Source organism: Hyperolius riggenbachi, chromosome 6 (assembly GCF_040937935.1).
Source record: "Hyperolius riggenbachi isolate aHypRig1 chromosome 6, aHypRig1.pri, whole genome shotgun sequence".
Lineage (NCBI taxonomy): Eukaryota > Metazoa > Chordata > Amphibia > Anura > Hyperoliidae > Hyperolius > Hyperolius riggenbachi.
Genome location: NC_090651.1, coordinates 334,140,060 through 334,157,850, shown reverse-complemented (window position 1 = coordinate 334,157,850; position 17,791 = coordinate 334,140,060). Strand labels below are relative to the sequence as shown.

Here is a 17,791-nt window from a genome sequence, read left to right as displayed (position 1 = left end):
CCGGTCCCCTGTAGCAACCCACTTTCGTTGGGCCAGTCGATGGCCACTGTGCCATATGGCTGATATTGTGGTGAAACCCCTCCCACATTGTGATGTCATGACCATGATCCCGAGTTTGCTGTTTGTGAACCTCATTGCATTGTGGGAAATACTGGCTTGGCTTTTTCCAACTGCCAAGCAAGCAATATCACCCTCTGTGCACAGAATTCTCAGTAACGAACATTCCGTATAGATCACCTAGAAGAACTAAAGGTGCCTTTTTTTTTGTATTTTGTATTAAGAGACCAACAAACTTTTCCTTAGTGGTGCGCCACTACACCAATAATTCACCATATGCTTATGCATACATTCTTGTATCTATACTGGAGAACTAAAGATGTCTCCAACAGTGATGAATGTAAATCAGGGAGCGGAAAGATTTTACAATGGGTAACCACTGACTACATGATTTATTGATTTTATAAATGAATATCGTAACCAATAAGCAATTTTATTCATTATGTTATTTTCACTACAGTTCCTCTTTAACCTTCTGGGGACCGGCTGCCTAACCCCCCTTAAGGACCAGGCCATTTTACATGCGGGGAAAGGGTGTGGGGGAGGTGGGGGCGTTCAGGAGGGTCAGGCAGCCGGATCCCCAGTATAGCTAGCTGTGCATGGTATCCCCAGTGTAGCCAGGTGTCCCCCGTATTGCCAGCAGCCATTACTCACCTCCCAGACTCCGGCGATGAGCAGCTCTAGCCCCCTGCGCACTGGCCGGCATCCCCGCTCGCACCGCCGCTAAGTCCTGGGTCGCGGCTTGATGACGTCATGAAGCCGGGACCTGACACTTAAGGCAGAGTGAGCGGGGATGCCAGCCAGAGCGGAGGGAAGCGCCGATCGCCAGGGGAACGTTAGGAAGGTGAGTCCCCGTCCTCTTCCTTCCCTCTGACCTCCACTGCCAATAGTGATCACTACGAACCGCCAGCGATTGTAGTGATCACATGATTAGGAGCCAATCGCGATGGCTCCTGATCACTGAGGGGAGATGTCAGCTGTCATATGACAGCTTAAAGGGAACCCGAGAGGGATATGGATTTTTCCTTTTAAAATAATACCAGTTGCCTGACTCTCCTGCTGATCCTGTGTCTCTAATACTTTTAGCCACAGCCCCTGAACAAGCATGCAGGTCAGGTGCTCTGACTGACGTCAGACTGGATTAGCTGCATGTTTGTTTCAGGTGTGTGATTCAGCCACTACAGCAGCCAAAGAGATCAGCAGGAAGCCAGGCAACTGGTATTGTTTAAAAGAAAATGTCCATATCTCTCTCAGTTTAATCTCCCCTCTCGGGTGCGCACAATCGCGACGGGAGCAAAAACGGCGGGTGGCGTAAATCCTACACCGCATAAGAGTTATGCAGCCACAAGTGCGGCATAGGATTTACTACACACGGTCCCTCCAGAAGGTTGAACCCTCATGACTGACATCATCCTGTCACCCACATCCACAAGTTTGTATAGATAATGTTGCGCACAGTATGCAGGGGATGGGGATTGTGCGTTTTCCTTTACAGTGGTAGTGTGTGGGGAGGGTGGAAGGCTTTGCTGCACTCCTGTGTGTATGGTAGCGGTGCCTGCGGTCATAGTACAGTAGCGGTACTGACACCTGCTGCCTTTCCCTAAGTGTTTTATGCATCCATTCTGGAGTCATGCCAGCAGATTTCACCCCTCTAAAGAGCAGCACTTATTGAGTAAGTTAATGCATAATTACCAGTAAGTTAATGCATAATTAAAAGCTTCTATAATGTGCACTCTGTTCTCAGCATCTTCTGTGCTTAAAGCCCAGTCCTAACATGACATAACTCCCTAACTCCTGACACAACCAAACTCCTGCTCCATGCTCTGGTCATCTCCGGTCTGCAATGCCCTCTTCTTTGGACTTCCAGAGACCAGACTCCACCCTCTGCAATCCATTATAAAAGCAGCTTCCAGGCTCACTCACTCCTGCCACCGCTCACCATCAGCTGCCCCTTTTCACAAGTTTCTTCACTGGCTCCCTGCCCCCCTCAGAATTACATTTAAACTGTCATTCAAATCCATCCACCATACTTCCTCTCCATACATCTTGTATCTTGTCCAGAGATACTCCCCAACTGACTCTCTCATTCAACACTCTATTGATGGCCACCCTTTATTCGCTTACTATCGAGGCTCCAGGACTTCTCCAGAGCAGCTCCTACTCTATGGAACCTCCTTCCCCAATCAGGCTCGCCGTCACCTTCAACTCATTCAAGCAAGCCTGAAAGACCCATCTATTCACCATTGCTTACCCGCCATCTTCATAGCTCCTACTCCCTCCCGTGAACATACAACCCACCACCCAGTGCCCCCCCATCTCATAGATTGCAAGCCTATTTGGCAGGCCTTCCTCTCTGCGTGGTCTTCTCTGCCACCACATTGACTTGCAATCTGCACACTATTGTTTACTGTTACATCACTATTTTGTGTATCATTGTTTAATGCTGTAGGGACTCTGTGTAACACAGTTTTATAATATGTTGGCATTTTATAAATAAAGTTTAATAATAATAATAAAAATAATAATAATCATAATAACAACATACATATGACGCCATGTGATGGGCGATGGAGGATGTGATGCTAGGATGGAGGAACAGGAAATGGAACAGCAGAAGGCGACTCAACACACATCATCATAGCACCCACATGTTAATATGAAGGAACACTAGTGATGATAGAAGGGCCAGTGTGGTTCGAATTATATATTTCTTATGTAATGTTAGACTAGGGGTGTGGCGGGGGTGTGATTAGGGGTGTGGCAGGGGCATGGCTTAAAGTGAACTAGCGATAAAAATAAACTAATGAGATAAACAATTGGGTCTGTCCTCCTACTCCTAAAAATGACTCTTTTAGATATTTCAAGGTTTTGTTTTATGTATAAACATTTACAAAGCAGATGTAATGTTTCATAGTCTCTGCTCAACTGCAGTGTCTCAAGAGTCCCAGAGTGAAAATACATGAACTATTGACCTTTGTATCGTTTCCTCTCACAATAAAAAGCCCAGGTATCTGCTTAGGAAAGTGTTTTATAGCTGTAATTTGTTATCAGTGAGCCGACTGAGTCCTGACTGGAGAAAAACTGTCAGTTCCATAGCCAATTATAAACTCTTTCAGGCAGGGGAAAAAAGAAAAGGAGCACAGCATAAGTGTCTGTATGCTTGCCGCTGTATATGCACATGTCAAATGTCACATGTCATCTCTGGTACACTTTAAGTGTCCCTTTTTCTTATATGAAAAAGTTGGGAGGTATGCACATCACAGAAGCAGGCAATTAAGCTTTAGAGCGTTGTGTCCCCAAAGTAAATGGAGCAGCACTCCCCCTCTGCATAAATGACCCATTCAGTGGACATTTGGCAACAAAGACTCACTTGGTGCAGCGTTTGTCCAGCAGGAAGTAGCCCGGCAGGCAGCCCTCACACTTGTCTCCAAGGCTGTTGTTCTGGCAGTGCACACAGATAGCCGTGTCCTCGGTGGGCCCCTGACTCACCCAGGTGGGGATCTGAAAGCACAAATCACACGGCTTACATTGAAAAGAGGTATTAAACAAAGAGTACGTTGATGAGAACCAGGAAGGTGAGAAGCAAAATAAATGTGTAGTCAGTTCTTCTCCCTTAAAGATGACCTGAACTGTCTGCTCTAAAAGAGAAGCAAAATCATAATAACCTTTAAAGAAAAAAACATTTCTTTGTTACAGCTTACAGAACTCCTGCAATAAATCTGCATTGTGTCTACTTCCTGTTTCATGGGAGCAGAGAAAGGGTTAACCTCCTGTGTTTACATACCATCTTTCCCCAAATATAAGACACTGTCTTATATTCTTTTTGGGGAGGAAATATGTGCTAGGGCTTATTTTTTCGGGAGGGGGGGGGGGGGGGGGTTAGCCGCTTTGTGTATGGGGAGGTATGTGGGCTCTTACCGCACCTCCCTTGTGGCTGCGTCCTCCTCCGTTCCAAGCAATTTCTCCGGTGGTGGCGACATGGTATTCAAGCTGTGAGGGCGCCCTTTGACCCTCACGCTGCACGCAGTACGCTTTGCCGGCTTTGCGCTGGCGCTCCCTTCCTATCATAATCGTGCGCCTGGCTGATGCGTCCCAGGCGCACATTGATTATTACATGAGGGGAGCGTCAGCGCCAAGCCGGCAAAGCGTACTGCGTGCAGCGTGAGGGTCAAAGGGTGCCCTCATAGCGTGAATACCAAGTCGCCGCCGCCACCGGAGAAATTACTTGGAATGGAGGAGGATGCAGCCACAAGGGAGGTGCGGTAAGAGCCCACACACCTCCCCATACACACAGCGCCTCCCTATTTCAAGCATGTTTGAAATAAGGGGGGCCTTATTTTCGGGGAAGGTCTTATTTTAGGGGAAAGACGGTAATAGCTAAGTCTTTCACATTCCTGTGCTGACACAGATGAGAGACCAAATCACACTTGTGATTGCTTGAAGATGAGGGGGAATTAGACAGGCACTTTTCTATAAATACACACAGGGTGGATTTTTCTGTGTTTGCCTTGTGTCCTGTGCAATAGTTCAGGTCCAATTTAAGGTGGCTATACACCTATAGATTGCCACCAGATCGACCATCAGACAAGAAAAGACAAAACAAATAACATTTATATCGCGCTTTTCTCCTGGCGGACTCAAAAGCGCCAGAGCTGCAGCCACTAGGACGCGCTCTATAGGCAGTAGCAGTGCTAGGGAGACTTGCCTAAGGTCTCCTACTGAATAGGTGCTGGCTTACTGAACAGGCAGAGTCGAGATTCGAACCCTGGTCTCCTGTGTCAGAGGCAGAGCCCTTAACCATTACACCTCCCAGCCACTTTACACCATCCAGACAGATCCCTCTCTGATTGAGTCTTATCAGGGAGGGATCTATTTGCTGCCCACACACTGTATACAGATTTTCAATCTATTTCAGCATGAAAAGAGATGGACAGCTGTTTTGCCTTACAAGGCTCATCAGGACCTCCCTCCCATCTAATGTTAGTGTTCAGTATGTAATTATGTATGCCAAAATGTTGGTATAAAAACTGAGTGTTCCCTCCGCTGTGTCTATTGAAGATTGCAATACAAGTGTGTCAAGGCCCTTTGACAGTTACAAACAACTATAATTTTTTTTAAACTAGTAAAACAGGCTATACTAAGACAAGTATTTACAAGATGGTCTCGGAGGAAGGGAAATCAGTTTGACTATAATGAGATGTGTATTCAGTGGCATACGAGAGAAATCGCAGCCGGGAAACTTGGGCGCAGCCGATATACGGCATACCCTGCTCCCGCACAATTCCCGGCGGCGTTAATTACTATTCCCCCTCCAGGTCCACGTGGATGGTAGGGAATGATGTAATTCTATTGCTGGCGGCCGTATTACAGTGGTTTAAAAGTAACTTCAGCTCCGTCTTCTGATTGAGCCGAAGTTACTCACTGGCTGCTGCTATAACCGTAATTCCTATTACGGTCTATGGTGGCGCCGGCTGCACCAAAATCTCCTGTGCTCTGATCGACGTGCTCGAATTCAGCATGCACTCGCTAGCAGTTACCATGGACACCTAGCTAGCAGTACCTCTGAGAAGAGTGCTTGAATGTCTATACAAACCTTATCTGGATCCAATGAATACTTCTCAGGCTCTTTCAGGGCTCTCTCATGTTCCTCTATGGTTATGCACACTTCACTGTTTCCACGGCAAAAATCCAGGCAGGGCCGACATGTGCCGCCATTTATAGCCGATCCCACAAAGAGGGGCTTACACTTTTCACAGTGCACTCCCTGGAGGATGAGACAGAAGAGCACATCAAGACAACAAGCAGCATCAAGCATCATGTACTGCTACACCAGACATCAGTGGCTACCCCCCTCCCCACACGCCAGCTAATGAGCCATATCCTGCTATGGGTCTCTCTCTCTCTATATATATATATATTATATATATATTATATATATATATATATATATATATATATATATATATATATATATATATATATATATATATATATATATATATATATATATATATATATATATATATATATACACATATATATACACATATATATATACATATATACACACACACACACACACACACACCAGGATCGGGGATAATGGGGAAATTTTGTGCTACCAAAAAAAAACAAAATCCAATGAGTTCATTGGCCAGCAGTGCTTGTCTACTGAAGGTTGTATAAGGAATACTGACAACGTGTTTCTTTTACTGAGTAGCTACATACTCGTAGCAACTCGGAATCAAAATGTAAATGAGACAGCTGTGACCGCGGGAGTGGGAAGGTTAACCTACACATGCGGCCAACTGATCCGATGCATCCCACGTCGGGCTCAGCGACATTCCCATGCTTCCTCTTTCCAGGTTGAAGGAGGAAGCGTGGGAGTGACGTGGAATGCATCGGATCAGATGCCCTGTATATTGCACCTCAGAAAACAGAGGTGATAGGACATAGGGGGCAGGGGGAGGAATGCAGATGCCACTGCTTAAACTTATGCTGTGTGCTGCCACACCGCGCTCCATGAAAGCCTTTTCTTCGGGACTTGGCCAGCCAGATCTTGTCAGGTCGAGTTCTGGACAGCCAAAGTCCGAAAGGAGTAAATGCTTCTTGCATTGACCATATCAGCTGGCCATGCGTACTAGCCTGGCCAGATCCCGAAGACACCAACTTTGGCCGTAACAAATCTAATACTCTCAAATTAAACCTGTTCTATAGATAAGCTGTAGTAAGTGAAGTGCTGACTGGGCCAGGAATTTAGCGGTCCTGCATAAACTACAAGCCCAGTGCTCAACGAGTACCTGGTTACATCTTCCTACTAATTCAATAAGGCTGAACATGGGGCTAACTTATACTGAGAAGTTGCCCTAGCCGTCCATACAGTCTATGTTCTCCTAACCCAGCCCAGGTCACAGAACGACTAACTCAGGATTTGCAACTATTTCCTCCCATGGTGAAGCCCCTTTATAAAAACTGAAATTAAGCAAAGCGAAAGAAATCCTACAAGCCACCAATCAGATGGTGCCCCAGAGTCTGCAATCACCAATGTCAGCTGCATTACTTTTTACTTGCTGCTCTCATAAATCAGCCCCACATATGAAATGTTCACTATATATAAGGACATAGGGGGGGAAGATGCAGGAAGCCACTGACCATGGTGTTATTGTGGCATTGCAGGCACACGTCCTCGGCACCGAGTCCTGCGCAGTCACTGTGCTTATTACAGCGGCACGCCACCGAGCAGTTCTCCCCCACGTAGCCAAAGTCACATCGACAGCGGTTGGGCTCCACGCAGGTCCCGTTCACACAGCCGTGCTCACAGACAGGGTGACAGAGACCCGTGACACTGCGGGGGAAACAAAACAGAGAGGGAGTGAGACAATTCACCACACTTACGCAACAGAACATCTCATTTGCCTGGTTTATAAGCGTTTTAAAGAGAACTATTCAGAAATAGGCTTTTGTAACAACCTGATGCTCTGCTCTGTAACCGAATGTGGACGTCTTACCACAGAGTTAGTCTACGACTTGCCTGGCTTCAGAGTTAGTGATACAGACTGTTTTATTCTGACTTCTAAAACTGAAATTTAACAAAACGTTAGATATTTTTCTTGTGGAAATCCCAACAGAACTTTTCCTTTACAGTTTTATTATCGGCAATAAACCCAGGCAAGTTTATAAGGCACACTCCACAGTTCCTGACACTACAATGACAAAATGTAGCTAATTATATTAACCGCTTCCGGACCTTGCTAATTGAAATCTATGCCATGTTTGAGTCCTGATATACTTGTCAGGGTGTGGATTTCAATTGCCGCACCGCACGTTCCCACTGCTACCACCGATCTCCCGTCACGTCACCGCAGCCAACTCGTTCTGCTGTCGCTATGACAGCAGAGCTCCATAAGCTGGTCAGGAGCGGATTTCATTGGCTCCGGACCCTGTGATCACTGTGATAGGTTGTGATAGGCTCACAGTGATCACGAGCCAATGAAATCGACCCCTGACTGGTTCACCGAGCTCTGCTGTCATATCGACAGCACAGCGAGTGGGCTGCAGTGATGGGAGAGTGGTGAGAGAGGTGGTGGGATGTGACATCGGTAAGCCCCGTTTTCTTACCAAAAAGTATCTGGTCCTTAGAGAGGAGCTGTCAGCCATACTATCTCAGAAAAAAAACAACACATATATAAGTAGATAAACACTGTCCGCGTTTTTATTTTAATGATTTTTTTCTACAGTAAAAAAAGAGAAAATCCTTTTTAGCATTTCCCATTTTAAGTGTGTCTATTTTGAAGCCAATCCTGATGTCATTTCCTGCCCTTACTCTCCCCTGCCCGATTTGCCCGCCCATCACTATAAAAAGTGCATTGTCTCAGCATGAGAAATATTGGCCAATCAGAGAGGAACAAAGGTGGGGATGGGAAAACAGGAGGGAAAGAGGATTCAGCCAATCAGGAAGCATTAGTTAAGTCTAAGGGGAAGTACAGAAGCAAAAAAGGACAACCCAGCATGCCCTGCAATTTCCTTTTTGTGTACCAAATAAGAGTCAGGTAAGCTGGGCAATGATCATTTATCAACAAGAAAAATAAGTGATTTTAACTTTTGGATTGCCTGGTTAGCTACTTGTTTACCAAATAAAAATAAAGAACTGATTTTTTATTTTATGCCCAACAGTTACACTTTAAGGGGCCAGAGACTACTGGTAAGGGGGTGGTTAAAAAAGGACAAACAACTCAGTGATAGCTAAAATTTCATTATTACAGCACATTGAGAATTGGGATGAACGTTTTATCATATGCTCAATAGTGAGAGGTTCTTGTTAAAACATTAATTTCTCTTGCCTTACAAGCAGTAAGTTGGTAAGATTCCAGCACCTACATGACTGCTGTGGAAGCACTGCGCAGTCTCAAACGCCATGCGGGAGGATTCACTGTATTTATTTTATAACACACAATAATAGCAGCAAGGTGGAAACTTGAAGCGGACCCAAAGTAAAAATGATCATGCCTTGCACTATTGCCAACATCACATTTTTATAAGAAATCCCAAAATTATTTGTGTTAAGTATAAACACTCAATGAACTACTTTGCAAGCTAAAGCCCCCCCCCAATTACCATTCTGCTGAGGCAAAGCAGGGCTTATATGTAAAAAGGTAAAGTAAATCTGACACCTTTGCAGATGGTTACTGTATGTGCAGTCACCTCATGAAGCCTGGTGTTCAGGCCATAGCTTGGACCCCATTGCCTCTGATAGTGCCAGTGTCACCTTACACACTTACTTGTGCAGAGTGTAGCCTTTCTTGCATGTGCACTTGAATCCATGCAGAAGATCGCTGCAGTTCTGCGTCTCATTGCAGTCGTGATGATTGTTCAGACACTCGTTCTCTGGTGGGCAGGACATGAACGCCCAGTTTGACTCCTCCGAGGTGCACTGCTCCTCCAAGCCTGTAACCAGATCTCACATGAAGACCTTATCTGACAGCCTTCCCATCTCCCATGTGTGATCATTTACAAGCAATGGTGACCCCTAATGATCCCGCTGCTCTTCTCTTCATTGTGGTCCAGACAGAAAGACAAGCTTTAGCCTACGTCAAGCCCATGGCATTCATAATTTATTACACAGAGGTAAAACAACAAAGTTAGGAAATACAGGCGTTCTCAAACACACAGGTGGATCCTTAACCACTTCGCATTCCAAGGCTTTTCCCCCTTAAAGGGTACATCCAGGAAAAACAAACAAAAATCCACTTACCTGGGACTTCCTCCAGCCCATGGCAGCAGTCCTGTGCCCTCCCTGTAGCTCCGGTGGCTCCCGGTCTTCTCCGCTGCATGAGCCTACCTCGCCAGGTCGGCTTCCGGGTCGGCTTCTTCTGTGCTCCACTGCCGACGTCATCAGGACTGTAGTTCTGCGTCTGCGCAGTGCAGATAACGTCAGTGGTGTAGAGCGCAGAGGAAGCCGACCTGGCGAGGTCGGCTTCTGCAGTGGAGAAGACTGGGAGGCACCGGAGCTGCGGCGAGGGCACAGGACAGCTGCCAGTGGCTGGAGGAAGCCCCAGGTAAGTGGATTTTTGTTTTTTTCCCCTGGACGTATCTTTTAAGATTCCTAACAATTTTGGCATTTCAGCTGTTACTGATATAGCAATAACATTTTTATTACTTACACCATCAAAGTGATACACATGTAGTTTTATTCAGGACAATCTAGGCTTACTTTGGGTAATATTAGTTTACAAGAATTATTTAATTTTTTAGGTATTTTATAGGGAAAAATTAGCGCAGGTGCAGAAAATACACATTTTTCATATTTCACCCTTCACAAATTTCACATGACAAGTGCCACAGTTATAAAACATCTCAAAATATGTTACGTGTCTTTTTCCAGTTAAAATAATACCCTACATGCCATATATCATCACTAGTTGGGAATGTGGCGTACCATTATCGCCAGCTTGCGCGTTTGCAGCGATTCGATTCGAACGCTATGGTGCACAGTTTGGGGACCCCAGTACTGTACAGATACATCGCTAGGCAACAGAACATTGATGTATATGCACAGTGTTGGGTCCCGGAGTTGTTGCCCTAGCGATCGCACCCGATCACTACGGGCAGCAGCCATTACTGACGTCAACTAATCTTAGGGCTTAGTATAGGGGACACAAGGGGTCAATTAATTAGGTAGGAGTTAATATTTTTCTTGCGGTACAGGGAGGACAGTTAGGACATAAAATTCACGTCCTGAACTCTTAAGTGGTTAAGTTAAATGCTGCCAGAGGCTCCTATTCTACAAAGGTGCCTATAAAAATCCAACAAGACCTCAGCGCTGTAGCAATAACCTCGATCTGAGATTCTATACTCAGAACATCTGCTTCCTGCAGCCACCCTGTGCACAGCAAGACTTACAGGTGGCCACATGGAAATAAGGTGGTATCGGATACTGTATTCCACATTTAAAGTATTTTTAAGCATACACATAAAAACACTGATTCAAACTCAGATTGTGGCTCCTTGCAGACAGGACCCACTCACCAACCTGACCAGTTTCAGCCTTGTGACGTCTTTAACCCTCATGATGACACAAGGCTGAAACCAATCGGTTTGGAGAGTGGGTAAGTCTTAACACTGAACTGCAATAAGCACTTTACGTGCACTGTTACATGCGGAGTGATGCAATATAGTCCTGCCTGCAAGGACCCACAATGTGACTTTGCTGTGCTTCTGATAGCACCTTATTTCTATGTGGTGGTGGTGGCCACCTGTATGTCATCTTGTGCACTGGGTGGCTACAGGAAGCAGATGTTTTGAGTGTGGAATCTCAGACCGTGTGACGCTCCGCCAACCCATCCCATAAATGCTTTATAGTTTTTTATTATATAAATCATCTTTATAGGGGAGTACTCAAAGAGCCCGAAAAAAAATAAAGTCCATCCTCTACTTGCAAGAAGAAGTATCATCTTATTAGATAACGTCCAAAAAATTCCTCAGAAAGCTTTAGTGTGCAAGGAAAAAATACGTTCCAATATGTCCCAAAAAGATACGTTCCAATATATTTGTACAATTAGTGTGACCTCACCAGTCAGTTTCGTGCTCCCAGCAGCCCTTTATTAAGCACAATTGTAAGCGGAGCCATCAATAATACTTGTTCGAGATGGGGACAGCCATCCAAAAAGCAAAAGAAAGAAAGCCGAGACAATCCCAGAGGGAACACAGACTGCATAAGAGGCCACAAGTCCAGCTTGTGTTTACTGTGCTTGATCAGGGCTGGTGGAAGCCTGAAAAGGACTGGTGTCATTGCACTTATTGTCTGAATGTATTGGAATATATCCTTTTTACCTGCATATTAATGCTTTTCTGTTGTTTTTTAGGACATAAATAACACAATCCTTCATATTACAAGAAAAGGATGGACTTTAGTTTTTCTTCCTTCTTGAGTACTTTCCCGTATAAATTACTGGTTGATGTGGGGGTTGTTGAATACCCCTTGGGGTGTACCCTTGTTGTTTCTACAATTATTATGTTTTTCATTAAAGAAACACTATCTACAACCAAGTGTTATAAAATGACAATACACAAATAATGTCTAAGTAGCTGTGTAAGCATTTTCCTACTTTTAATTTTACATTTCAGAGGCAAAAGCAGTAATTGGTGTGTGTAGATTTTAACTGCATTGGAACAAATCATTAGCAAAGGGAAGTCTGTGCTTCCTGAGAAATGTGACACAGCTAGTGCTGGTCTCTGCATATCTCAGAAGACTTGAAAGCAAATAAAGCTGTAGTATGAAAAGCCTAGGTATCAGGTTTCACACACAATTACAAATGTATATGCTGCATATAACAAGGTACATTTCCTCTGCTCTCTGTGCAAAAAGCTCATTTCAAGAGACAATCAGCTGCAGTTAAGCTAGTGAGACCTGTCAGCTGCTAAAGGTATAAAGTGCACACAGGGTTAACAGATGTAGGGATAGGGATTCCCCCTCCTCATGATTCACTGGTCAGTCCCCCTCTATCAGTGAATTGTGAAAGGAATTTGATAACAGTAAACAATGAGATAAGCAGTGAAATGTATATACACGCAGGGATGGGCTTTCGAGTCCAGAAGGACTTGAATTCGGAATTCAAATGAAGTATAATTACTCCAGCTGTGACTACAGGCAGCAGGGAGTTAACTTACCCAGAAGTCTTCGGGGACATCTGCATTCCATTACACATCATAGGCATAATTAAAGCCGCGTTCCATGACTCACTAAGAGGTAGCACGATAGTGAGTCATTACGCCAATGACGTGTAATGGAACGCAGATGTCTCCGAAGACTTCTGGGTAAGTTAACTCTCTGCTGCCTGTCGTCACAGCTGAAGTAATTATACTTCATCTGAAATTCCGAATTTGAGTCCTTCTGGACTCGAAAGCCCATCCCTGTACACACATAGTTAGGAACACTGCACAGACTATTCCCATCCCAGTTTTTAAAAAAACCATGTTAATCGATAGTGTTCTTTTAAGTCTGGAGGGGGTCATGCTTGATTGGTTCACACAGACACACATTGCCAGCTATCTTACCTTGAGTGGGACCACTGAGCCCTCCCTCCATGCAGGTCCCCTCCCCGTTGCCTCCTCGGCGGGCACACCAGCCACATCGGGGGTGTTGAATGCAGGCAGCACAATGGGTGTGACGGAAGCAGGATGGAGAGCAGCTTTCTGTGCCGCTCAGGATTCTGCCGCAGGCTCCAGCAGCACAGCGCATGGGCAGGATTGTGGGGCTCATGCACTGCAGGAACAGAAAACACTCATCATACACAGACAAGACAGAAAAGCTCCACGTTTTAATGTGAGACTCTCCACTGCGTTTCCAGGAGGGGGATAAAGACTGGCAACAGACCCATCCGGGGCACAAGAGTGGTGGTGGGATAACTAAAGCTTAGAGAGAAGCAGCAGCTATGAAGAGCAGAGCAGGTAAAATGGGCGCATGCCACAGCGGTTAATTTGGGCGCCGCCATAGGCGGCAATGCCATTTGTGGCGGCATCAGGAGACCAATTTAAAGAAAATCTGTCACGAAAAAAACTCCCTTAGGGGGTACTCACCTCGGGTGGGGGGAGCCTCCGGATCCTATTGAGGTTTCCCCCGTCCTCCTCGGTCCCACGGTGGCGGCGAAAATCCTCCCGGAGCGGCGGCGATGTAAATATGTACCTCCGTGGCTCCAGCGCAGGCGCAGTATCTGCTCTTTCCACGGAGATAGGCGGAAATAGCCGATCTCCATCGGGCCTGTGCAGTAGAGCGGACCCGACGGAGATCGGCTATTTCCGCCTATCTCCGTCAGAAGAGCCGAAACAGCGCCCCCGCTGGAGCCTGGAACTGTAAGTATTGAAGAGGCTGTCGGATTTGTCGCGCCGGCTTTGAACGGCTGCAGCAAGACCCCCGTGGGATATAGGAGGATGGGGGAAACCTCATTAGGATCCGGAGGCTTCCCCCTCCCGAGGTGAGTACCCCCCAGGGGACGTTATTCTCGTTACAGTGTCTCTTTAAGTGCAAAACTGCACCATTTTAGCCAAACTGCCAGGCAACTGGCATTCTCTAACAGGAAATAAATATGAGTCTCTATATGCCTCTCTTAAAGGAAATCTAAAGTGAATTCCTGCCCCCTGTAATCGCTCTGGTTCCTTGCAGTCATTCTGTGCCGCTCCATTCAGCCACTCTGCCCCTCCTAAAACTGCAAGCGCGCCCTGTGTGCCTCCAATGTGCTTCTGTTCTGCGCTTGTGCAGCAAGTAACAATTGCTACTGCGCATGCATGCACAGAACGCGAGCAAGGAGGCGTGCGGGCAGCTCTAAGAAGGGGACAGCAAGTATACAAAGCAACGGAATGGCGGCGAGGGACCAGGAGGACTTCAAGGGCCTCAGGTAAATTAATCTTGCCAGATTTATTTTGCTTTAGGTAGCCTTTAATGTATAACTAATTTAAAATAATGTCCTAGTAAATGCACATAAAACACATAGCTACATTTGGGCTTTACGCTGTGGAAGTACCTGTTTCAGAGCCACACTCCACACACACTGCTGCCAGCCACCGTCCGCCCCCTTGGAGCCGAGGCACTCGTGGCACGTGCTGTGGTTGTAGCAGGGGGTTGGACAAGGAAGAGGCGGAGAGGATTCCACAGGCATGGGAGAGACATTGAGCAGGGAGTGGCTGAAACACGTCCAGTCATAGGTAGGCTGCACACTAAGGATCCGCCGGGTCTCCCCTACAAGCAAGAGAAAAGGAAGAAGGTATGAGTGGAAGGCAGAGAGATCTCCATCTATCATCATCTCCCTGTGTTTTCTATCTTACCGGTGCGTTTGAACTGACGGGTCCACATGCACTTCCCTGAGGCAATGCACTTGTGGCAATCAGAGGCCTCACAGGAGATCTCAGAGCAGTTACTGGCCAGGAATATCTCCCGCTGGTTTATACGGCAGTCATTCTCCGAGGTGCAGCTCCCATCACTACCAATACAAGCGCCCTCTGGGCAGTTAGTGCACCACTTGCAGCGCGGGGCACCCTAGACCGGAGTAAAAAGGGCTTGTTCATTATCTCATATACATAACTATTAAAATAAACTTTTACACATACTGTATTTAAACTTAGAGCAGACCTCCAATGTATCTGCACCTGATCTCTTGCACAGGACAGAAGGAAAACAGAGAGACATGCACCCTGTATGTATTTAGAGAGTTAGGCCTGCTTAATTCCCCCTCATCTTTGACTAACCACAACTATAATTTGATTTCTCAGCTGTGTCAGACGGATGCCTCAGCAGAGTAGCTAAACACAGGATGTTAACTCTATTTCTGCTTCCATGTAAACAGGAAGTAGACACACTGCAGATGTATTGCAGGATTTCTATCGGCTGTAAGAAATAAATGTTTTTTTTAAAGGTTATTTTGCTGTTGATTATCTTTTAGAGCAGAGAGGAAATTCTGATTTCAGGTCCGCTTTGAAGAGACCCTGAGGTTGGGTTCACATATGACATAGTGTGAAAAAGTAGCATTTTTGTCTGGTGCTTTTGCGATTTTCTATTGCGTTTTTGGTGCGTTTCGTGTTTTTTATGCAGATGCGTTTTGCGTGCATTTTAATGCATTTTCAGTTCACTAATTTAAAACGCATATGCGTTTTGTTTGCTTTTTTTTTACAATTGATGCAAATCACTAGGAAGACAACAGGAAGCGGAAACATCAGAGATCTTTAATACTTAATTAAAAATGCATTAAAAACCGCATTAAAAAGACACAAAGCATTTGCGTTACCATAGACTTTCATTATGTGCGTTTTGGCAGCCAACCTGCATAATATGCAACACTACCAGCGTTTGGGAAAAGGCATGCTGTGCAAATGCAGTGAAATGCAGCTTCTTCTGCGTCCCACAGACTAACATCGCTAGCGTTTCTGCCATGTGTGCATCCAGCCTGATGGTCTTGAACTGTTGGATTTTCTCGGAGATCAGGTTTGTTATATGGAATGCGGAATTCTTGCCATTTTGATCTGTGATTAAAGAGACTCTGAAGCAAATAATATTAGCTATTTTTACCTTGTATTTCGCTTCAGAAGTCTCAGTAGAGGTAAACCGCCGCATCCCCGCGGCAAAACTAGGGCTTTGGACCCCCCCAAATCTCCGGGGGGCAATCTGAGCTGCACTTCCTGAAAGAGGCAGAGCTTTCTGTTGTAGCTCTGCCTCTACTGATGTCAAGCGCCACGGATCTCCGCCTCTCCCCGCCCCTCTCAGTCAACCTTCATAGAGAGGGGCGGGGAGAGGCGGAGAACCGCACGGCGATTGACGTCAGGAGAGGCAGAGCTACAGCTCAAAGATCTGCCTCCCAGGGCAGCAAAATCCACAACCAAGATGGTCGTGGATGTTTGCCCCCCGGGATTTGGGGGGTCTGGGGGGGGGGGGTCTAAACCCCTCGTTTTGCTGTGGGGATGCAGCAGTTTACCTCTACTTAGACTTCTGAAGTGAAGTACAAGGTAAAAATAGTAAATTTTATTCGCTTCAGCATCTCTTTAAGGAGGTGGTGTCATCTATCTGAAGAACTACGAGTATAATAGATTGTAAATATTGAGGTAGAAGGAGAAAAGAAAGAAGGGGAGTCGGCACTACAGCTCACTCTGCGTATGACAGAGGGATGATGGCAGGATGCACAGCCTTTCTATCCTTTGGCACAGCCAGCGTGCTCTGGCTTGGTTGATACAGGTAGTAAGAATAGAGGCAAGAAAGTGCAATAGTCGGCACTGCTGATAACTGTATTTAATTCCAAAGGGTGGTAACACATCAAAATACATGTGAAGCAAAAGTTGCACATACCATAGTGATGCGCTGGTACAGCCTCCGTAGAAGCGCATTTACAGCGCGAAACGGCCGTAAGGCTAATCTGTGCCCAGCACCCACTCACAGCCTCCATCACTATGGTATGTGCAACTTTTGCTTCACATGTATTTTGATGTGTTACCACCCTTTGGAATTAAATACAGTTATCAGCAGTGCCGACTATTGCACTTTCTTGCCTCTACTCATAATAGATTGTAAGCCTCTGGCAGGGTCCTCCCTTGCCTAGTGTAGTCTATATGATCGTGTGCTCCTTTCCTATGACAGCCTCGTACTTCTATTACTGGGCCTACCTAACAGCCCATAATCGCATGATCATGCATCTTGTACCGTTTGCCTTGTATAACTTAGTTCTGTGTTATATAACCTTGTTATATCTGTCATCCTTGTATCATTGTATATATTTATTGTCTAGTGCTGTGTAATATGTTTGTGCTTTATAAATACAATAAATAATAACAACATGGATACTTGGCATACAGACTGTGACCCCCTGGAGTGGCATATCCACTTCCTCTTAACCTGAATTAGGTACTGAGCGCAAGTCTGTTCACCAATAGGGAGCGATGCGGGATGTTACTTAGTGACCCTGTCTGTAGACCATGTGCTTACCATGGTGAGCTGGGAGCTCATGGAGAGGGGGTGCTGTGCCAGGCACTCACTGCAGGTCTTCAGTCTTTTGCATTCATCTGCTGATCTCGGCAGCGGGAAGCAGGAAGTGTAGGCTTGGGGGCAGCCATGTCTGAAAGGCAAAGTTTAAACATTATTGCACTATATCCTAATCCAAAGAAAAGGCTGAAGATCTACTTCACTGTGCCTGCTGATGGAAAATGTCAAAAGAGAAATCTGCTGCTTATGCAGAGAACACACTAGCTGCAAACTAAATAT

The 17,791-nt window shown here is 45.7% G+C and overlaps 1 protein-coding gene across 1 annotated transcript in view; it reads right to left on the bottom strand.

Annotated features, from left to right (window-relative positions):
- The window catches only part of MEGF8 (multiple EGF like domains 8), a 101,895-nt gene that overhangs the window by 10,652 nt on the left and 73,452 nt on the right, over window positions 1-17,791 (bottom strand). The window contains exons 34-41 of the mRNA XM_068241508.1: window positions 17,516-17,645; window positions 14,875-15,085; window positions 14,574-14,788; window positions 13,111-13,318; window positions 9,336-9,501; window positions 7,210-7,402; window positions 5,651-5,821; window positions 3,428-3,558 (exon numbers count right to left, since the gene is read on the bottom strand). Of these exons, the coding sequence (XP_068097609.1) occupies window positions 3,428-3,558; window positions 5,651-5,821; window positions 7,210-7,402; window positions 9,336-9,501; window positions 13,111-13,318; window positions 14,574-14,788; window positions 14,875-15,085; window positions 17,516-17,645 (1,425 nt within the window). The remainder of the gene's footprint in view (window positions 1-3,427; window positions 3,559-5,650; window positions 5,822-7,209; window positions 7,403-9,335; window positions 9,502-13,110; window positions 13,319-14,573; window positions 14,789-14,874; window positions 15,086-17,515; window positions 17,646-17,791) is intronic.